The 22,888-nt window shown below is 47.2% G+C and overlaps 1 protein-coding gene across 4 annotated transcripts in view; it reads left to right on the forward strand.

Moving 5' to 3' along the window:
* The window catches only part of Camsap1 (calmodulin regulated spectrin associated protein 1), a 56,120-nt gene that overhangs the window by 25,436 nt on the left and 7,796 nt on the right, over window positions 1-22,888 (forward strand). For 2 of the 4 annotated variants that reach the window (XM_032903057.1, XM_032903056.1), the window contains exons 4-14: window positions 3,235-3,315; window positions 4,277-4,309; window positions 6,735-6,876; window positions 15,076-15,215; window positions 15,303-15,399; window positions 15,732-15,909; window positions 17,329-17,420; window positions 17,859-17,943; window positions 18,501-20,874; window positions 22,084-22,220; window positions 22,657-22,865. In XM_032903057.1, the coding sequence (XP_032758948.1) occupies window positions 3,235-3,315; window positions 4,277-4,309; window positions 6,735-6,876; window positions 15,076-15,215; window positions 15,303-15,399; window positions 15,732-15,909; window positions 17,329-17,420; window positions 17,859-17,943; window positions 18,501-20,874; window positions 22,084-22,220; window positions 22,657-22,865 (3,568 nt within the window). The remainder of the gene's footprint in view (window positions 1-3,234; window positions 3,316-4,276; window positions 4,310-6,734; window positions 6,877-15,075; window positions 15,216-15,302; window positions 15,400-15,731; window positions 15,910-17,328; window positions 17,421-17,858; window positions 17,944-18,500; window positions 20,875-22,083; window positions 22,221-22,656; window positions 22,866-22,888) is intronic. The other 2 variants (XM_032903059.1, XM_032903058.1) reach the window with 1 other exon arrangement.

Here is a 22,888-nt window from a genome sequence, read left to right on the forward strand (position 1 = left end):
AGGGGATTATCTGCAAAGACTTTGTTTTTAATTTTAGTATTTGGAGGGAATTCATTCCAGAAACATTTTTGTGGTTTTGATTTTATTTTGTTTTTTTTCAAGTCAGGGTTTCTCTGTCTAGCTTTGGCTGTCCTAGAACTCACTGTGTAGACTAGGCTGGCCTGGAACTCAGAGATCTGCCTGCTTCTGCCTCCTGAGTGCTGGGATTAAAGGTGTGCACCAGCATACACAGTCTTTTTACTCTGCTGTCTTCCTGTTTAAGTGGATTCTTGAACACACTGTAAGTCTGCCATTCTCGTCGTTCATTTGATAGCTTCTGTCATTAGTGTTTAGACCACTTAGATTGCTGTGACTGTCCCTGTGGTTGAATTCTGTCATCTGGTTTGATGACTGCTTATCTCATCCTGTTTTTAAAAAACCCTTCCCTCCCTCCCTCCCTCCCTCCCTCCCTCCCTCCTTCCCTCCCTCTCTTTAGGAACGTGTAGTAGTTCTCCATTATTTTGTAGGGTTGCAGTAGCTTCTGCCCTGCATTGTTCTGTTGCCAGGGGCTACTGAGACCAGAGTAAGGTATTCACCGTAGTAGACCTGCTTTTCTCCTAGGACTTTGACCTTTTCACATTCGTTTCGTGGCAGCTCCACCCAGTCATGTTTTTCCTACTTTGAGCAGTCATTTGTGTGCGTGTTTGTTTGTTTGTTTGTTTGTTTGTAGCTGTCATTGCTGTGGAGGCTGCTGTCTGGTCCTTGTGCCCTCCCTGATTCTGAAGGACCAGCCGTTCACATTGTTCGTGCAGTATCCACACTGCAAAAAGATAAGAGGTTCTTGGTATTTTAAGGAAGGACATTTGTGTGTGTCTGTATGCACATGGTGGGGGTCATATGTATATTTTAAGTGCAGGTACATACCCAGACCAGGAGATGATGTCTGTCTGTTATCTTCCTCTCTTTTTTCCTTATTCCCAAAGCACAGTGTTTCTCACTGAACCTGGAATTCACCTTTTTTTAATTTACTTTTCGTCTGTTTGGTTTGTTAGTTGAGGTTGAACTAAACTCCTGCTTCTCTTGCCTCTACCTCCAAGTGTTACGCATAGTTTTATGTGGTGCTGTGACTTGAACCTGGAGCCTTGTGAGTATTAGACACTCTACCGACTGAGTTGTGCAGCCCCTCCCTTTTTTTAGAGACAAGGTCTTGCTGTTTATCCTAAGCTGGCTTGGAACTTACTACGTAGCTCAGCCTGAGCAGTCTTACCTCAGACGCCCCAGTGCTGGGTAGCTCAGGTTTGCTCCTGTGCCCTTTCTAGCAGATCTCAGACTTCACTGGCTGCAGTTTTCCGACCACTAGTAACTGTTGTAGAGAACTTGATAGATTGCTTATGAGTTCAGTCAGCTTCAGCTCTCCTGGAAAGGACTGCTAGGCATCTTCCCTGGGTGCTGCAGCTCCGTGGGAGACAATGGGTGACAGTCTCTCTTTTTGGATGAAGATGTTGCTTCCCAGTTTCAGGGTGAGCATAGGAAGCTGAGACGACAGTTCTTGCCGCAGTTAATGTTTTAAAAGTCAGTGCTGACTGCCATGCTCAGCTTCACTCCCCACTCAGAAGAAGGTGGGGCTTGTCTTGGCTAACCTCCCTCCAGCCTTCCTGTCTGTTTCTCAAGCCCACTCCTTACGTTAGGTGGTGGTGCGCTCTCTCCTGTGCTTTCTGGGCCACATGGTTTTACAGCAGATACTTGGTTTGGTTTACCATGGTTACTCTTGAATTTGAAAAATAATTGATATTTTACTTTAAAATATCCATTTTATCAAAAATTTGAAATTAATTTACATTTTAGGTAGAAGGTTTCTCCATATAGCTCTGGCTGTCCTAGAACTCAATCTGTAGACCAGGCTGGCCTTGAACTCAGAGATCCACCTGCCTCTGCTTCCTATGGGCACTGGTATTAAAGGTATGCACCACCACCTGGCTAGTTTCAAAATGGTTTTGTTTTCCTTTTTTTTTTTTAAAAGGGTCCCATTACTTTAAAAGGGTTCACTGATTTTGAACTGACTGTGTAGCTGAGAGGCCCTTGAACTTTGATCTTCTATCTGTACCTTCCAAGAGCTGAAATTACAAGCATGAGCCATTCCACCCAGTTTTCCACAGTGGCTTTACTTTCGTTCAAAAATCTCTTGGTGGGTGACATGGCTTCTCAGATAAGGGTACTACTTGTTGCCAAGCCTGATGACCTGAGTTTGATCCCCTGGTAGAAGAGGAACTAAGTCCTGCAAGTTGTCCTCTTGACTTCCATGTACGTATTTTGGCATCCTGACATCCTGAGCATAAGCACACGTACTCATGTGGGGGAGGGGTCTGTGAGCTTGAAATCAAACTCAGGTTCTCTGCAAGAACAATGCTTTTAGCCACTGAGCTGTCTCTAGCTCCTTCATCGCAGTTTTAAAGAGATTTTCTACCTTCTTGATGTTGTGTAGGTAAAGAGTTCACATACTGTATTTTTCTTTGATGATAAACCACGCAGACTGTTACTGCTCTAACCACTCCTAAGTATTAGTGTGTATGTTTACAAAGCATGCCATTATTTTATAAATACAAATTAAGAAATTAGGTTGTGTGTATGTGAGTGATGTGTGTGTGCATCATGTATGGTTGGGGTACACATGTGGCACAGTAGGTGTGTTGCAGTTAGAGGACACTTTGTGGGGCTTGTATTCCCCTTCTGTCTTTATGTGGGTTCCAGGGATTGAACTCCAGTGACTAGGCTGGAGTGACAGGTACCTTCTTTGTCTGCTAAACTGTCTCTTTGGCCCAATAGAAATACAAATTTTATACTGTCTTAATTTCAAGAGAGATTACTTAGATCTATGACTTTGTGTAGTCAGATGAGGTGTGGCCCAGAGTTAGGTAGGTTGTTATGGGTGGCAGCAGATGAGTGTGTTCAGTGTGCATGGCCTTGGCTCCACAGTGGTGAGGAAAGCCCTGCGCTGCATTTGAAGGCGCAGTGGTGAGGAAAGCCCTGCGCTGCATTTGAAGGCGCAGTGGCTTGGCGGGGGCAGGCAGGCTGCTGACCCTGAGACTCCGGGCAGAGCGTGGGCCCCAGAACCCAGGTGTTCTGTATCTTTGTAACTGACCTGATGGCGCCGCTGTTAGAGAGATTAGCAAGTGCTGTGGGGTCTGCTGATGATGAAGAGCAGATGGAGGAGATGGGAGAGCAGTAGCCTTTTTAATGTATTTTCTTCTGCCTTAGGTAAATCTTAAAATGAGAGAGATAACAGAGAAAGAAGTTAAATTAAAACAGCAGCCACTGGAAAGTCCCGCTCATCAAAAGGTAAAGGGTAATTTTAATTTGTTCAAAACACACTAAGTTAATGTTAGTAGTTTTGAAGAATTATGTTTGTTTCTACTTGCTCATTCTATATTTTTATCACCCTAAGCAAGCCAGCCTCTTAGATTCTCCTGGTGGCTGACTCTCCATGCCTCAGTTAGGAGTTGCCATGGGCAACCTGTCTTCTATGCCCAACCCCAAAAAGGTCTGATGGTTTGTTGAACCCGGGGTATTCTGGGAGGACTTGGGGGGTTCAGTGAGGAAGCGTGTAGCCTGAGCTGGGAGTGAGCTTCAGAGGGTCAGAGATGGAGCAGAAAAGGCCAGGTAGCAGCTGTGCCCATGCAGATTCTTGAGCTGGCCTGTCAGGGGCCATGAGACTGATGGGTCCAAAGCCCAGTCCCGGAGCCAGTGGGAAGTGCGTGCCTTGGGACAGGTGCAGATGGGTACATTTCCTCCACAGTACTGCTTTGGCCTTGTCCCTGGTCATTTTCTCTTTTGCCAAGGCCATGTGTCACAGTCAGTGGAATGTACCCAGGAGTGCCTGACTGTTAACACAGTTTTGCTCCCAAGAGCAGCGTGTGTTCTCCCCTGTGGTTTTCTCTCTACAGCGGTCAGCTCTAGTCAGCCAGGTCAATAGAGAATCAGGCTGGGACTGAATGCCTCCCTAATCTTTGGGTGGGGACAGGCCCACATGGGCATAGGCAAAGGGAGCAGACCTTTAGCCTGCTCCCTGTCTTTTTCAAGTTTGGAACCATTCTTTGCTTTTGTGAAGCAGAGAGGTGTGAAGGGGACAGGTTACCTTCCGGTTAAATTGCCTGGTATTGTGATTAGCGAGGTCGTGCACACTGGAAAGCCTCTGCTACCAGAGGCTCTCTGTCTCTTCTGTGTGAGCATGTGTGTCACAGCCACACCTGGACTGCAGTGCTGACATTCCTTTCCACCTTCCTTCCTGCTTCCTGAGCAGTCTCCCTCCAAGTGGTATTGGAAGTTAGTACCCGTAAGTGACCCAGGCCGCCATCCGCCATCTGCAAAGCCATCTTGTTGCCATCATGCGCTTCCATTAAAATTGCTCGCACCCAAGATTGGTTTTTGTTTGTTTGTTTAATGTCCACCTGGGGGCTGTTGTAGCTTGTCTAGCATGAGCCCTGCTGGCCACGCTGATGGGTTTTGTTATGTGGCACTTTGGGATGCCATGTCCATTCCCCTAGGCGCTAAGTGATCTCTGAGTGACCAGTACAGCATAGCTGACAGGACACCGTCATTTCTAGCAGACGCTAAGAGGACTAGGGGTGACCTAGTGGCTGGACTCATTCCACTCTGCTGTGACTTTGCCTGAGCGGTGGTCTCTCTCACCGCCTTCCCTAGAACTGTCAGATTGCAAAGGCTTTCTCCCACTGAGGGTACAGGTGGACCGCAGAGAGGGCTGTTGCTAGTGTGGTCTCCTTGTTTCTATCCCATAGGTCTACATGGAGCTCAGCTCAGATTCTGCAGTCTGAGTTAGGTCAGTTCAAATGCAGGGCTTCTGAAATTATGTGTGAATTTCCACACAAAGTGAAAACCAGGATTTGATTTAGTCATTTCAGCAGTACCTAACTGGTGGCTCATTTGGAAGTGATCCAGTTTGTTGCTGCCCTTATAGGATATGGCTAGTGCCAAGTGGAACCTTTTTATGTACTTTTGGATCTCTTTGCAGATGGATTTGTATGTGCCCTTTGATTGTTTGGGTCCTGTAGCTTCATTATTTGGCCCATATTTCCCTTTGGGTCCCCACTTGGGGCCCCATGGCTGTAGGCTGCTAAAGGCCCTGTAAACCTTGAGTGGAGTTCCCATTACGTGTGTTTGTGAGGAGGAGGAGGAGGAGGAGGAGGAGGAGGAGGAGGAGGAGGAGGAGGAGGAGGAGGAGGAGGAGGAGGAGGAGGGCGGCTTGCTTAGTGACACTCAGGTGTCCTGAAGCGAGGTTTGGTTTCAGACAAGTTTGATGAAAGAGACAACTGTAACCCCAGACAGTCCTCCTTAACTTTGCTTTGTTAGAGAGGCTGTGGGGATCCTACAATGGTGTTCAGTAAGTAGACCAACAAGAAAATGTGGTCAAGATCGACCACCTAAACACTTCCCAGCTAGAAGTTTGAAGGTGTGGGTGAGCATAGCAACCATGTGATCCTTCTGGGCCCCTGTAGTTCAGTGTCAGCCTAATTTTACCCATACCATCCATTCTTTACTCAAGAACCATTTGCTTTACTGCATGCCTGCTCACTCCCTGTCTGGTGTCTCTGAAAGCCTGGCCTGGAGCATGCTGTGATGCACTGCATGCTGGAACCTGTGGACTTTGCACGTGTGGTACAGTATGAGGCGGGTTCCCTACGATAGTATGTGTTGTGGGCTCTGAGAAACAAGTTAAAATGTGTGTTGGAATATTCAGTCAACACAAAGCAAGCATTGTTGCCAAAAGTAAAGGAATCGGTTTCAAGTGTTTTTCTAATGAGCATCACTACTAATTCTGCCAAGTATTTATGGAAGTATTAGCTGAAAGTCTAGATTCCAAGATGATTCTTTGAGTTGGACTCATCTGCAGAACTCTCAGAAACCAACAGCTCTTGTTCTAGGCAGCGCTGGCTCCCTTGCTTGTTCTTAGTTTCTATTGTATGTGCTCCTGGAGAAAATGTGGGCTGGTGGGTACCCTGCTCTGGGCGCTGACTTAGGTGAGAGCGGCACACTGCAGCTCTCGGGGAGTCGTGTCTACACTGAGCAGCCCCCCTCTGACTGTGAAGAGAAAGGCATGGGTGGACTGTGGTGTATAGAATATCAACAGGTAGCTGCTTCAGGTGTGCACATAAGGGAGTCTTGGTCTGGCATTTGCTTGATGATCTTGTGAGTTTAGTCCTGATGTTTCACTTGTAGTTCTTGGTGGCTGCTGTAGTGGTGTGAGAAATTTTGTTTAATCTGGTTTCTGAAATTTCTCAAACTATTGATTAATGCTATTTTGTACTTCTTAATGGCCAGCGTTAATGTTGATAATACTTAGAACAGTGCCTGTAGCTTGGGTCTTTCAAGCATCTGAATGCCCACTGTTTAACTTGTTTCTCATTAGTTTATAATGCATTGGCATCCGATAGTATAGATACGTGTTTTGTCTCCTTCCATGTGTGCCCACTGCCAGAGTTGGTTTAGAGTTAGACTGGCCCTGGGGTCTTAGCAGCGAACCTCTGCCATGCAGTGTAGCCACGGAGCCCAGCCCCTGGATCTGCCGTGTTTGCTCTGGACAGAGGACATCATCTACACAGTCTGACCTTTTCTAGGCAATAACAGTTGGTCTTCATGTGGCTCTAGACTTGATGTAAATCTTGCTCTAGCAGTGTGCCTGTAACATACACAGGGTGAAGCGATCTCACACGCAGAGACCATTTTCCTTTTATCAACTGCAGGTCCGCTATCGGCGAGAACACCTCTCTGCTAGGCAGTCACCCTACTTCCCGTTGTTGGAGGACTTGATGAGAGACGGCAGTGATGGCGCTGCTCTCTTAGCAGTGGTTCACTATTACTGCCCAGAGCAGATGAAACTGGATGGTGAGTGCAGAACACTTTCCCTGAACAGACCTGAGAGGAAGCAGTGTGCACTTAACATGCAAGAGAAGTAGCATGGAGTCCCTGTGTCAGCTGGGATACTACTACGGCATACCTAGAAATTCTAAGAGACCAGATACTTACATGTAACCTGTACCTTATGTGATAAAGAAATTGCCCATTGAGTATTTGGATAATATGACATTGTGTTTTGTGACTCTCCCTTTGTTTGAGTGTGAGTGGGGTTTAAAATCCATCCTTGGGGTTGGGGATTTAGCTCAGTGGGAGACGGCTTGACAAGGAAGCGCAAGGCCCGGGGTTCGGTCCCCAGCCCCAAAAAAAAGAAAAAAAAAAAAAAAAAAAAAAATCCATCCTTATTGAAGCATCTAGAACCTAAGCCAGACAGGGTGGCACACACCTCTATCCTGGTATATGGTAGACTGAGTTAGGACCAAGACAAGCCTGAGCTGCCTAAATGAGACCCCTTGTCAGAAGCTTAAAGCAAAACAACTCTGTAGAACGTTCTGAAGACGTGAGAATGAATGCCAGATTCAGTCTGTGTCCCGCCATGGCCTGATGGAGCACTGTCCTGACACCACAGCACCTCTTTCTAGGTGCTTGTGACCTGCAGCAGGGAGGAGGAAAGTGGTGGCTATGAAGGGCATGGCACAGGCCTGCCAGGGTATTGTGGAAGCTTTTGTTGTCCACGGCTCTATTTCCTAAGTGCCTTTGTCTGGGGTGGGCAGGAGGACGGCCAGAAACCTGACCAGTTCCTGTGTTGGGATTTTACCCCAGACTTTATTTAGCACTGCAAAGCTAAGGCTGGTATAATGCCTACTCCAGGCATGCAAGTGCGGAGAATACATTTCCATTTTTTACAGACATGGGTGGCTTGAAAGACAGGGGATCCCCCCCCCCCTTCCAGGAAGATAAAACCTGCAGGTGGACCCATGGCTCCCTCACATTCAGCTGGCCTTGGTCTTATGACTAGGACATGGGGAAGAGAGTCAGAAAAGCCCTATCTTACATCTTACATCCAGGAGGCTTCTTAAATACCTGTGTCTCTGAGGACTACGAGGAAGTGAGTGAGAGGGAGGCCAGCTCCACAAAACAAAACAGGACAACTCTGGGGAAATAACTCAGTGATAGAGAATTGCTTAGCCCGACTGAGCTTGGGCTCTGTCTCCAGCGTCACACACTCACAAAGGAAGAAATGTCATGTGTCTGGTGGGTGACACAGCTCCGTACAGCTTGCCTAGCATGCAGATGGCACTAGGTTTCTGCCCCAGCACTGAAAAGTAAAGCTGGTCTAGTACTAGTATACTCTGGCCACGTAGGAACTCCCGGGCTCTGCTGGTGGGAACATTTCAATTTCCAAGGAAACATGCGTCCATGGAACCCTCAGATTTCACAGCAGGTGGAAGACAGTGCAGAATGCGTAGCCTCCTGAAGGACCTTAGGGAAGAAACAGAAGCTGTGAGGAGGAGAGTAGGCGGGCCTTTTCCCTCTTCACTGACCTGGACTTTTAGTGTCCTACGCTGCCCTTGAACAGCGTCCTGCTGCCTCAGCCTGCAGTGCTGAGGTCAGAGACTGCACACTGCCCGTGTGCTCTTCACACGCTCCGCTTTGAGTGCATTCTCAGTGTAGCCTCAGCCCCACGTGGCCTGTGTTGTTGGCATGTTTCTTTGCTCTGAGACAGGGTCTCCTTCCATAGCCCTGGCTGTCCTGGAACTCAGTATGTAGACCAGGCTGACCTCAAACTCACAGAAATCCTCCTGCTGCTTCCTCTGGAGTGCTGGGATTAAAGGCATGCACCACCATGTCTGGTCTGTACCCTGCTTTTAAATCTGTCATTTGAGGATCTTAAGGCAGATAGTAAATAATATTGGGGTTAACATCCTTAATGAAAAAAAAAAAAAAAAAAAAAAAAAGAAGACAGAATTATGTGAAGAAGTTGACAGGCCACGCTGCCGGAAGCAGGAATTTAGTCAGGCCATAGAAGGCTTGAATACAAACTTGTCAGGCGGCATTTAGTGTACCAGATATTGTAGACAGTGAATAAAAATAAATGGTCAGAGCTGGCAAGATGGGCTAGAGGGTTAAAGTGCTTACTGCCAAGCTTGATGACCTGAGTTTAGTTCTAGAACTACAGAGTAGAAGGAGAGAACTGATTCTTGCAATCTATTTCTTGGTCTCCATGTATACAAACATTTGCAAAAAATGGCATTAGTGTTGTGGCACACACCTTTAGCATAAGTAACACCCACCCCCTACTTCTCACCCCTCACCCCCATATCAGGAGACGGAGATCGGTGGGACTCTGAGTTCAAGGACATACTGGTTTACAAAGCAAGGTCCAGGCCTGTCAGGCCACAAAGTTGAGACCATGTCTGGGAGCTGGGGGCCGGGGGTGGGGGTGGGGGTGAGGGTGAGAGCAACAACAAAAACTTGGTCAAAGCCACAAAAGAAACTACACCAGATCCCAAAGTATATGTTCCCACCAGTTCAGGACATTAAAAACCAGTCACAAAGGCACAGCTGCTTTCCACACTCTTCCTAAAAGAGAAGTCAGCTGGTGGGTAAGATGCTGATATGTTAAAACCATTTAAAGTAATATGTAGGCCAGACCAATGTGAACTAGGTATTGAGCCAGTGAACAATGGCCAGAACTGTAGGACACAGCCTGAGCGCGCTATAAGGCAGGTGAATGCCTTACATTTGTATGTCACAAAGCAGGAAGCTTGGGAATTAATAAGATTCATTGCAGTGGTTTTAATAAAGGACACAATCCCAGAGAAAAGTAAAGAGAGGAAAGATTAAGTTTTGTGACTGTGTCTGTAGAGCTAAATTGTCAGTTCTGGGCTCTAACAAGCTGGCTAGCCAAGAATTAAAGTAGAAGTACAGAGGCAAACAGGTCACCAGCTAGAGTTCTGGAGCTGCTACAGGAAGGCAGGATCTTGACCAGCAGTCACGCCTAGGCGTGTCTTTGTTAAGTTAGTTGCTTCCAAGAACTAGGGACATGAACACACATGGGGCAAGACTGAGCCTGTAAGTCATGGCCTCAGACCTGCAAGGAGCAGGTAGGAGTGAGGTGACCAGAATCGAAGCTTCTGCGTGAGCTTCTTCATCCTATACTAGTAAGCCTCAATTCCTTTCTGGGCTCATAAGGGTGATATGCTCACATGCAAAGCAGGGACGGAGTCTTCTCTTTGGAAACTGGTCTTAAGGACAAGATCCGCAGTGGCTGAAGTTTGGCATCTGCTGGCTTCTTGCCTTGGTCATCTGGGCAAAGCCCACTTCCTAATGTCTCCCTCTAACAGTGAAGGGTGCTCAGATCCCCCTGACATCTGAGGAAATCCCCTGGCCATAATAAATACTTAGGCCACAGATACAGTTCAGAGTACACAGCAGCAAGAGGCCGGGGACCTAGTTGCCAAGAACAGTGAAGAGGCATTTAAAAAACTGTCGTGGTATGTCCACATTAGGTTCCATAGAGCTCCGAGGAAGGAACATTTTGGTATCTAAAGTGTAAGAGTGTACCAAAGAGTTAGATGGCTGAGTAGAAAAAAAGAATCTTCCAGAAAATAGAACAAAAAGAGCAAAGGTGTGGAAGTAAAAGAAACACTAGAAAAATGAAATTAATTTAGGGGGATGAACAGAGAAAATAGAGGTGATTTACCCAAGGAGAGTGTAGATGCCCCTTGGGTAAGCATAGGCAAATCTTAGGAAACCACTGAGGAGACTCCAAGCAACTTGGTGGGAAGACAAAGAAGGTCACACAGAATAGAGGACTGTATGACGGCAGCAGATCCCTCGGCCAAATCCTAGACACAGCATGGCTTGCTGCTTTCTAACAGCCTTGCCTCTGTACTCCAGCTTGCTGGAGAGAGGCTACATAGAGCACTTGATTATCTTGGTGGTGTTTAAAAGACATTGTATCTTGTTGAAATAAAAATTTAAAAGTAAATATAGTAGTAAAGTAATGAAACATTTAAAATCATTTGAAGAGACACTGTGTAAAATTAAAAGCTTTTCTTTTGGTGGATTCATAAAACAAATTTCTTGACTGATTAGTCAATAAAGAGGGTAAAATAGAGAATGCATAAAACAGACCGGGTGTGGTGGTTGCCCACGCCTTTGATCCCAGCACTCAGGAGGTAGAGACAGTCAGATCTTTGTGAGTTCCAGGCCAGCTGAGTCCAGGACAACCAAGGCTCTGTTAACAGAGAAACCCTGTCTTTGGAGGTGGGGTGGGGAAGCAGAAAATAAGATGGCATAAATTCAGGTCTAGGAGACACCACATAAAAATATGGAGAGTATTATTTTGTATTGTTTATGTTCACATGTTATATAACACTGATAGTTCTGTGTTCGAAAACAGGAATAGGAAAGCTAGAGACCCGTAACTACAGGGCAGATGGACGTGGGCATAGGGATCAAGACGTACATCCTCATGTGCTGACCCCCCACCCCCCACCCGGAGCTGGGGACCGAACTCAGGGCCTTGCGCTTACTAGGCAAACGCTCTACCACTGAGCTAAGTCCCCAACCATGTGCTGACTTCTTGTAGAAACTTTTTGCTGGGACATTTTACCAAACTTTCAAGGAATTGTCAAAGAATAGGGAAGATGGAATGCTTCTAGTAATTTTATAAGAGGATTATCCCTGACACAGTGGAAAGAGACCTCCAGGTGACAGTTAAGGCTGGCTTGCCTTGTTAGCACAGATTGAAATCTTATATAAAATGTTGGAAGAAAAGAATCTAACTATTGCATCTGCTTTTACACAGCTGGCTCAGTAGGTGTCATTCTTGACCTGCCAGTGATGTAATTTTACCTGGTAGGTGTGGTCCCCAGGCTGTCACAGATGAGGACCAAAATAAGACCAGGAATAATATTTTGTGTCCTGTAGGGTGTCTATAGTCAGGAGGCCTCGTGGGCTGACTTCTTGTGGGAGCTTTTTGTTGGGGCATGTTACCAGACTTTGAAGAGGGAGAAACCCTGGTGGTGCTATCCCAGTATACAGTCAGACATGAATCTCTCCTGGACTGCAGTTTGCGGAGAGCCAGGGAATCTAACCAGCAAAAACAGGATGTGGAGAGAAAAGGTGAAATTGTAACAAGTTTAAACTGCAGGACAGAAGTCCTGAATGCTTCTGTAGTTTTTTTTTTTTTTTTTTTTTGGTTCTTTTTGTCGGAGCTGGGGACCGAACCCAGGGCCTTGCGCTTCCTAGGCAAGCGCTCTACCACTGAGCTAAATCCCCAACCCCGCTTCTGTAGTTCTTAGACGAGGCTTCGCATTCTTGCATGTTGAGAGTCAGTCTCACTAAAATAATAATTTCTTGACTGTTCTATAAATATACGGCCAGGCTAATAAATACTTTTGTTTTTTAACAAGATTGATAAGGCAACATAAGGGCAAAATTGTAACATTTTACTTTGGCATAAATTTGATATGTAGCAGATAGCTCAAAGAATTTGTTTTTAAAAATCTCATCTTCCCAGGGTAGGATCTTTCTCACTTTTGTCTTTGGAGTGGCTTAGGGCCCAGAGGCTTTCCTGGCAGCGCTGCTGTCTGCAGGGTCAGAGAAGATCCAGGGAGGTCTTCAGCCCATGCTCATCATCGTTGGTAGTTGTCAGGCCTTGCGACCGGTCTCCCTGAAGCCACAGTGTCCACCCAGCTTGGCCGTTGTTGATTTGTAGGCTATGGAGTTGGTCTGTTGTCCCTTGGTTGGTGGTTGATTGGTTTGGTGTTTGTTTATGATTTGTCTGCCTAAGGCTACCCTGTGCACCCCAGCATCTGTGTCCACTGTGCTCTTGGTCAGGGTGGTGTGTGCTGGCCTCTTCAGGCCGCTTGAGAGACGTGATTCCTACTTCATGATGAGCGGACTCTGTGGGGAGAGCTTTAGGCTCTGGATCTTCAGTTGTCATCTGCCTCCTCATCTGATTTTCACCACTGAGTACCTGCCTCATCCCTGCTTGTTGCGGGGGTAGCTTTGTCCTCTTCCTGCCAGCATGTGTTTGTTGAGTGACAGATTGAACTCACAATCTTTTTTTTTTTTTTTTTAAAGATTTATTTATTTTATTTATATGAGCACATTGTAGCTGTCTTCAGACACACCAGAAGAGGGCATCAGATCTCATTATAGATGGTTGTGAGCCACCATGTGGTTGCTGGGAATTGAACTCAGGACCTCTGGAAGAGCAGTCAGTGCTTTTAACCACTGAGCCATCGCTCCAGCCCCCTGAATTCACAATCTTAATCACCTGGTAGGCCGTGTCTGATTCCATTTCTCTCATCAGACTTGTACTTGATGCTTAGTGTTCACAGATTTTACCTGAATTAATTAATTAAAAAACATTAATTAATTTTTTTTTTTTTTTTTAAGAATAAGAACATGGGGCCCTTGTTCTACAAGTGTTACATTTGTTTAACTTTATGCTGCCTGAAACTGTGGCATTGGCTCAGGGCAGTCATTTGGAGCAGGAGTTTACAAACCATGGAAAAGGAGGCAGGCGTTCAGTCAGAGCTGCGTGTTGAGGGGCCACATATCCTAGAGGGCAGTAAAGGACTGGGCAGTCAGGAGTGGTGGCAAACACTATCCCATGATCAGATGACACTACCTCACTTGACGTGGACACACCTGTTCTTGGACTACTGAATTAGCATTTGAGATCTTTGAAAAAGAAAATTTCCCCCTTATTTTGGTACTTGAGCATGCTGGACAAATACTCCTCTGCCTTCCTCCTTTTTCCTCTTTTCTTTTCGTTTTCTTTTTGGGTTTTTGTACACAAGGATTCTCTGTGTATCAAGCTCTAGCTGTCCTGGAACTCACTCTGGAGACCAGGCTGACCTCGAACTCAAAGATCTACCAGCCTCTGCCTCCTGAGTGCTGGGACTAGAGGTATACACCACATTCCTGGTTCCTCTTTTTTAAAGGTGGGACATTCAGAGGCAAAGCCATGGTGCATTTGTCTCATGATCTGAACATCTGCTGTTCACTGGCTCCTAAGGACCTGGACCCCACACAGGAGGCTCCTTTTCAGGGTCTGTATTTACTGCCTGTACCACAGTTCCCAATGGAGGATCTGCCTCCTGAATTTTCTTGGCTGAGAGGTTGGGAAGATCCTCACCTCGTCATAGCTCAGAGGCTTGTACTAGGTGTAGTTTCTTGATTTGGAGGATTAGAGACAATTGTAATTTTGTATATATCCCAGCCCCTACCTTTTCAAATATGAAATTAACTTTAGGCAGAGGTCTCTGCTTGCCGAAGAAAATGCAAACATTTTCTTACATTTATTTTAATATTATTGTGTGTGCATGCATGTTGAATATATGTGGGTATTGGCACCAATGTGGATGTGAAAGGGTATCTTTTTGGAATGGTTTTCTCCTACTTTCTCTTTTTTTCTTTTTCTTTTCTTTCTTTCTTTTTTTCTCTGTGTGTATCCTAGAACTTGCTCAATAGACTAGGCTGGCCCGGAACTCCTCAGAGATCTATCTGCCTGCCTTTGCCCCTTGGGATTGAAGTGGTTCACCCGCCATCACCTGGCTGTTTTTTCCTATCTTGATTTGAGTCCCGGGGATTGAACTTAGGTTGTTGGGCTTGCAGGGTGAGAGCCTTTACCCATTGAGCTGTCTTGCGGACCCAGAACACAAATATTTCTTTTTTATTTTTTTTAAAGATTTATTTTTATATGTGAGTACACTGTCGCTATCTCAGACACACCAGAAGAGGTCATCAGATCCCATTACAGATGGCTGTGAGCCACCATGTGGTTGCTGGGAATTGAACTCAGCACCTCTGGAAGAGCATTCGGTGCTCTTAACCATAGAGCACCCCACAAATATTTCTAGAAGGTGATTCCACAGTTGATTTTGCTCATCTTTGCCTGCTCTCCTGCCTCGAACACGTTAGGCAAACACTCCGCTCCTACACTCTACTTGCAGCCCAGTGCTGTTCACTTTAGGACTCCAGCTTGAACTCTCGAATGATCTATGTTGTAAATGCAGTCTGGAGACTGCATATTTTCTCTCCCCTTTTAGTGTCACCTGTGAAGCTTACTGACTTTGACAATCTTTTGACCTTGCTTCCTTTATCACAAATCCTTCCACATAGTTTCACTTCAGAATAGTGTATCTACACACTCCTTTGTGAGCACAGTATGTGTGTCATGACAGTCTGCCTGTCTGTATCTACTAGATATTTGCCTGAAGGAGGTGCCATCGATGGCTGACAGCCTGTATAACATCCGGCTTCTGAGGGAGTTTTCCAACGAGCATCTGAACAAATGTTTCTATCTCACCCTAGAGGATATGCTGTATGCTCCCCTAGTGCTGAAGGTAAAGCTCCCATCAGACATGCACGTAAGGCCAGCTGCCTTTGAGCAGGTACTTACTGTGCCTGGGTTGTTGTGTGTTTTGTTTTAGCCAAACGTTATGGTTTTTATCGCTGAGCTCTTCTGGTGGTTTGAGAACGTCAAACCCGATTTTGTTCAGCCCCGAGATATTCAAGAGCTGAAGGATGGTGAGTAATGACTGAATGGTCATAACCGTCTTCTTGAGACCTTAAAGGATTGAGGCAGCCCATCTATCTGTGACAACCACGGTGGCCTGTGTGTCAGTGCTTGGGCAGACCTCTGAAGTCCAGGCTTGCTTTCTCTGTTTGTGTTCTAGTCTGTGTTGTTTTTAAATTTCGTATTTGTAAGTCAGCCTAGAGCCTCACCAGTTAAACCAATTTTGAAAAGTTTGGTTTCAGGTCAAAGTTGAATTGTTTTCATGGCTATAGGTTCTCTGTGTCTTGCTGACATCATAACTACAAATAATAGATATATTTGTATAAAATTGCTATTTCTGTAGCTAAAACAGTGTTACAGCAGAAGAGCAGCCGACCTCCTGTCCCGATCTCCAATGCGACTAAGCGCAGCTTCCTAGGTAGTCCTGCTGCCATGAGCCCCGCTGACCTGCCGCCATCCACCCAGCCTCTCACTGAAGGCAGTCATCGGTACCACCTCCACTCAGAAGAACCTGAGTGTCTGTAAGTCTGTCAGTCATTCCACTTTCGTGCTCAGGTTACCATCCTCTTTTCCTTACATGATAGCCTGAGAAAAGGAAACTCTCTTTTTTTTTTTTTTTTTTTTTTTTTTGGAGCTGGGACCAAACCCAGGGCCTTGTGCTTCCCTAGGCAGGCGCCTACCACTGAGCTAAATCCCAACCCCGAAACTCTCTTAAGTAAGTAATGCAGAGAGTACATGAGTAGCTCCTCCCGCTGTCTGTCCTCTGGCCTGTTCCTGGGGCACTCAGCCTCCTCTGGAGAGGCCAGGAGTCTGTAAGCCTTAGTTGCAATTAAAAAATTGCATTCTTAAATAAGATTATTTATTTATGTAATACAATTAATTAATATAGTTTAAACACATCAAATTGTGGAACAGAAAAAGAGATTTCTCTATTGTCTTTTCACTGTGAGTTAGTTTCACAGATGATCTAATGAGAAGGGAGCTGCAGGAGCAGTGAGAATTAGCCTGAAATGTAGTCTGACAGCCGTTAGGAGTGGGGGCTGCTCATCTGTAAGTGTGCGGCCCCGTCGGCTGCAGTGAGCAGTGGAGTTGATGCGACACAGTGAAGGAGCGCTGGAGTGGGCGTTGAGGATTGGTTTTATCATTATCAGCTGGCTGGATCTGCTTGATTGGCCACAACCATGTCCGTGGGTCTGAGCGGGAGATGAAAGAGCTGTCCTAGGAGGGGATTGAGCCTCTTGTGTGGGAGGGGCCTGCGTGCATCCACCCAAGAGGGTATTTTAAAATGGAAACAGTTTTTAGACTGTGGAGATTGAGTTGAAATGTAAGGTTAAAACAGTACTCAGAAGTGACTTTTGAATAACATGTGCAGCTGAGTGGCTAGTTAGACACATGTTGGAAAGGACCTCAGCTTTCTCATGTTAACACTAAAGATGCTGGAGGGCTGGGCCAGGAAGAGAACGTTCAGGGGCCCAAAAAGCAAGTCAGGTGGTGCTGGGAGTGTTTAAGGTCTGAGATTCACTGACAGGATCTGGTCCTTGGAGCAAAACGGAAAGCTGTGTGTGGCTCAGAGCCCATGAGTACAGACGGTGACTGAGCGGTGACAGTGTCACAAGGGCAGAGCTATACAACCACTTGCGCCTTATGTGGGTACCGGGCATTCTAGCTGGCAGTCCTTACGTCCCATCCTTGTGCTGGGTCTTTATGGTCAGATCCGTGTGCGTGCGTGTGTGTGTGTGTATGGTTACATGTGTACCAGCGCATTGCCTATGTGGAAGTCAGAAGACAGCTTTCAGGAGTAAGCTCTCTCCTCTGCCATGCGAGACCTAGAGGTAGGCTTAGGCTGTCCGGTTTGGCAGCTAGTGTTCTCCTCCGCCAAGCCGTCTTGCTGTCCTTGTCCTTGTTGCACTCACTGTTTTCTCTGAATTATTTTTGTTTAGTGGGAAAGGAGCCTCCACGTTTAGTCCATCCCATCCTTTGTTGCCACTGAGACAGAAGCAGCAGAAAGTGTCGCAGGCCGAGGAGATCCCTGGTGAGAGCATGAGTCTTTCCCTTTTTTTTTTACTTTTTCTTTTCATGGTTAGTAAAATAATATTCCTTAAAATTAAATGACCTTATTCTAATGTACCCATTTTAGTTAAGAATAGCGGGATAAGTTTTAATTTATATTGCTATAGCTCAGAATTTATAGTCTTGTGTAAATGTCGTTTCAACTCTGGTAAGTTCTGTGCTGCATGCACAGAGTGACAGGTCCCAAGCATTCCGCACTGACTACCGTGCTGTAACACTGCACTTCCCGTATTGGAGCTACTGCAGGTTATGCTGTTATGGGCATCGCTTTGAGTGGTGCAGTAGTGGGCTGAGTTAGGATTATTATCACCCACAGAAATGGCTGTTACACTGAAAGGACTTCAAATGGTACAGAGCTGGTTACTTAACACTGAATGTACTTATTTCTTCCAAATTGCAGATCAGCGACACAGATCGAATTCTTTAACTCGGGCTGATGGTCAGCCACGAGGTGCAGCAATAGCATGGCCAGATAAAAAAAACAGGCGAGTGACTGAACTGTTCGTGTGGGGTGCTCAGGAGGCTGAGCAGCGGTTCTCCAGATGTGCTCCAGGGAGCTGGCAGCCAGTGCTACCACCGCAGTGCCAGCACATGCATGCTCTCTTCTGCGCTCATCCTCTCCTGTGAGCCACTGTGCATTTGCACAGTGACCGTATGATTTATGGTGTCCCAGCAGTAGAGGCGCTGTGAGGGTCCAGCAGGTAGCCCCGAGATCTGTAATAGCAACAGTGCCACGTGTACGTGCCATAGGTGCTTTTGTTCTTCATGTTTCTGGTGATTTTTATTCAGGGTTTAAAATATAGCGTTCGTTTGTAGTGTGCTAAATATAGATTCTCAAGGCTCTCTGGGGCCTCCGTTACTTTAAACGAGTGCTGGGCAAAGCGTTTTTGGTCATTCACTAAAAGTTGCCTCTGCTGCTCTTTTGTCCAGGGCATGTATAGAGGGCTTCTTGGTGTAAGGCTAGCACTCTCTTTTTATACCTGAGCCCCTCTCCTGCTGCTGCTGCTGCTGAACAGTGAGTTGGTTTCTCCTCTTATTTCAGGCCTGTGTCACAGCCAACATCATTTGCTCTCCATCATGCAGCAAGTTGTGATGTGGACCCCAGTTCTGGTGACAGTGTCAGCTTAGCCCGCTCTATCAGCAAAGATAGCCTAGCATCTAACATCATCCACCTGACCCCACAGAACCAACCCCATCCTTCTGCCGGAAAGACCAATGGGAAAAGCCTCCTGAGCAATGTCAACATTGAGGATGAGGAGGAGGAGGAGGAGCTTGTAGCCATCATCAGGACAGATGTGTCTCCTCATTCCCCAGAGATTCCCAGGACCTCACCTCAGGCCCCAGGCTTGGTGGCAAGTATCAGGTCTCCCCAGAGACAGGCAGACACTTTGGAGAGTAAGCCTGACAGTTTTTACTTAGAGCCCCTGATGCCAGCAGTACTCCGGCCAGCCAAAGAGAAACAGATTATCACTAAGGAAGATGAGCGCGGAGAAGGGAGGCCAAGGACCATCATGGCCAAGAGGCCTAGTGAGGGCTCCCAGCCTCTGGTACGGAAGAAAGTGACTGGTAGCCATGGTAGTCGTGACCTGAACAGAACTTTCACCCCAATTCCTTGTTCAGAATTTGCTGCGAGCATTGATCCTACAGAGGTGGGACCACAGTCAACAGAAGCCACAGGGGAAGGACAGCCTCTGGCTCTGGGTAGATTTGATCCAGTACCTCAGGGGCAGGTTGCTGATGGCTTCTTTCTCCATGTAGGCAGGGCCGAGGAAGATGAGGGGAGGTGGTATGTTGGTTCACAGAGTCCCAGCTCCCATGACTCTGAACCCTGGACCATCCTGAGGCAGGACTCGGACTCCGATGTGGTGGATGTAGAGGATGCAGAGCAGGATTTTATTGGTGAGGACCATCCTGTAGTCATCCCCAGATACGCTGGTGAGGAAGAATCAGCCAAGCTACAAGAGGATATGAAAGTGAAGGAGCACGAAGACAAGGATGACGCTAGTGGCCGCTCGAGCCCTTGTCTGAGCACGACTTCTCAGCTCAGCAGCATGTCCATGGCCAGTGGAAGTGTGAAGATGACCAGTTTTGCTGAAAGAAAGCTGCAGCGGCTCAACAGCTGCGAGACTAAGTCCAGCACCAGCAGCTCCCAGAAGACCACCCCAGATGCCTCGGAAAGCTGCCCAGCCCCTCTGACAACATGGCGCCAGAAGAGGGAGCAGAGCCCCAGCAGGCACAGCAAGGACCCCGCCAGCCTGCTGGCTTCTGAGCTGGTGCAGCTTCACATGCAGCTGGAGGAGAAGCGCAGAGCTATTGAAGCTCAGAAGAAAAAGATGGAGGCGCTGTCTGCACGGCAGCGTCTGAAGCTGGGGAAGGCGGCTTTTCTGCACGTGGTGAAGAAAGGGAAGGCTGATGGTGCCCCACAGCCACTGAGACCCGAACACTTCACGAAGGAATTCACACAACACAATGGGGAGGACTTGGATGACGGCACTTGTAAAACTGAAGGGTTCCTTGTCAAAGAAGAGCAGAGAGATCTCAGTGACTCTCAGGATGTGGCATTTGTCCAGCTCCATAAACCCAGGGACCCAGCTACTCTGCATGACGGAGAGAAGCACAGAGTGATTTCTGCTGCTCTCCTAGAGGACAGTGTTGGTGAGGTAGACGTGAATGAATGTGACCTGTCCATTGAGAAGCTCAACGAGACCATCAGTACACTGCAGCAGGCCATATTGAAGATCTCCCAGCAGCAAGAGCAGCTTCTCATGAAGTCCCCTACAGTGCCAACATCAGGCACTAAAAACAACTGCCAGGACCAAAAAGTAAAGGCCCCAGTCCACTTTGTTGAGCCGCTCTCTCCAACTGGGGTGCCTGGCCACCGCAAACCCCCACGGCTCGGCCAGGGCCGCAATTCCCGCTCAGGAAGGCCAGCTGAACTGAAGGTTCCAAAAGACAGGCAGCAGGGTTGTTCTCGGAGCAAAACACCAACACCCAGTGTGGAGACACTCCCACATTCAAGGTCTTTACCCCCAAGCACCCATCCACGGTCGCCCTCGGACCCAGGTGGGGAACTCCCTGAGAAGTGTCTCTTAGACAGTTACAGGCTCCATGATGAGAGTAACCATCGGACATTTGGTCTGTCCTCTTGTAAAGATGCCAACATCGTATCAGAACAGATGAGCTTTAAAGAGGGTCTGGATACAAGTGTCCAAGAGGCAGAGCTGAGCTCCTCTGCCATCACAGGGAAAGAACATACTCCCATGGAGGAGCCGCTGAGGAGCAAGGCCAGCCTCATTGAGGTGGACCTCTCTGACCTGAAGGCCCCTGACGAGGATGGAGAGGTGGTTGGACATGAGAGCTCACTGGAGCTTGGTGGAGAGAGTGACCAGAAGCCTGGGGTTGGCTTCTTCTTCAAGGTACGGTAGCAGGGTGTTGGAGTGAGGTCACATCGCCGTAGTTGTGAGGCTAGCTCATGAACTTCCGTTCTAAGCATAAAAAGCCAGAGAAGAAACATGTGTGACTTTGTGGGCCACAGAAGCCTCCATCCTGAGGCTGTACCTACCCAGCCAGATGTAGTCACGGGCAGCACATTCTAGAACCTGAAAATGTTCATGAGCCATGAGATGCTTTATGTTTGGATGACTTTGGTCATTGAAAAATACAAAAAGTGTTGAGAATTCAAACACCGTACAAAGACATCTGAGCTAGATATGGCCTGTGTGCTTCAGTTTGCCAACCCTTGGTATGGAAACCTGGCAGCAGAGAAGCTTTGAAATGTCATCGTTTCTCTGCCTGCCCTGCACTTCTCAGAGATGCCAGGGTTTCTCTTCTTGATCATGTCTGTTTTCTCCTGACCACATGGTACAGTCTCAGCCTTATAAGATGCATGTTTTATTGACACACACACACGTGTGTGTGTGTGTGTGTGTGTGTGTGTGTGTAAGCCTGAGGTTGGCAATGAGTGATGTGGCTATAGAGTATCTTCTATACTGAGCAAGGTGTCCTGTAGAACCTGGAGTTTACCATTTCAGTTAGCCGGGCAAGCAAGTTTGTTCCACAGATCCCCTGTCTCCACTTTTTGTGCACTGGGACAAGGCTCTCTTTCCTACCTGGCTTTCTGTGGGTTCTGGGGATCTGAACTCAGGTCCTTACCCAGCAGATATTCTCTGCTGAGCCATCTCTTCATTTCCAGTCATACTTTATATGATATGATTGTAGACACATGGTGTTAGCCGAGATGTGGAAAAATGTGTGGCTTTGTAGGGAAACTGAATTTGGCACAGGGCATATGAAGGTCATCTGGCAGACCATTTTGATGGCATGGACTTTTTTCCATTTGTGTTACAGTATATATACATACATACCATCAGCTTATTAATTAAAAGTAATCAGAACTGGGCATGGTAGTTGCATGTGTTTATCAAGCAGAGGCAGACATATTTCTGAATACGAGGCCAGCTTGGTCTGCATAGGGAATTCTAGGATATCCAGGCTACTCCCTCTCCCAATGAAGTCAGGCTTTCTAAGTGTATGTTAAAGTCCATACGTGATGAGGATAAGCCTAGGTTGGAGAGTTTAAGGAGTTCCTTGTACTGTTACTGACTATAAAGCTATGGGCTCTGTAGGATGAACAGAAAGCAGAGGATGAGCTTGCTAAGAAGCGGGCAGCCTTCCTTCTGAAGCAGCAGCGCAAGGCTGAAGAGGCTCGTGCACGAAAGCAGCAGCTGGAGGCGGAAGTGGAGCTCAAGCGAGATGAAGCCCGGTAATGTCTTCCTTAGCAACCTCCATTTGTCTGTGTGCAGTTGGGCAGCCTGGGTGTAGATGGTAGACAGGCCAGGCTGGTACATCACGGGGGCTAGCATCTCACAGCACTTCGCTCCCTCCTTGTTCCTGCTGTTGGACCTTAGCATTCACTGGCCATGACATTGCGGCTTTCAGGCCCAGGGCTTCCTTTGGGTGACCCTTTACTTTCACATCAGCCCTGCACGTTCACTCCCTGTGCAGCCACTCCCCATTTTAATAAATGCATAGTCTGTAGTTCAGGGAGTTACCAGGTGACTCAGTCCCAGCCTGCCCCTTAACCCCACAGTCCAGGAATCTGTAGAGGAACCATAGAGAGGGGTCCTAGAGAGGGTTGCAGGAGGTTGTCCTTAGGAGGGAACCTCTGACCCAGTCTCAGGAATCCATTTTGCTCTTAGGCGTAAGGCCGAAGAGGACCGACTACGGAAGGAGGAGGAGAAGGCGAGGCGAGAGCTCATTAAACAGGAGTACTTGCGGAGGAAGCAGCAGCAAGCCTTGGAGGAGCAAGGGCTTGGCAAACCTAAATCAAAGCCTAAAAAGCCTCGGCCAAAGTCAGTTCACCGGGAGGAGTCTTGCAGCGACTCTGGCACCAAGTGCTCTTCTACCCGTAAGCACCCACCACCCAGCAAC

This window comes from Rattus rattus, chromosome 5 (genome assembly GCF_011064425.1).
Source record: "Rattus rattus isolate New Zealand chromosome 5, Rrattus_CSIRO_v1, whole genome shotgun sequence".
Lineage (NCBI taxonomy): Eukaryota > Metazoa > Chordata > Mammalia > Rodentia > Muridae > Rattus > Rattus rattus.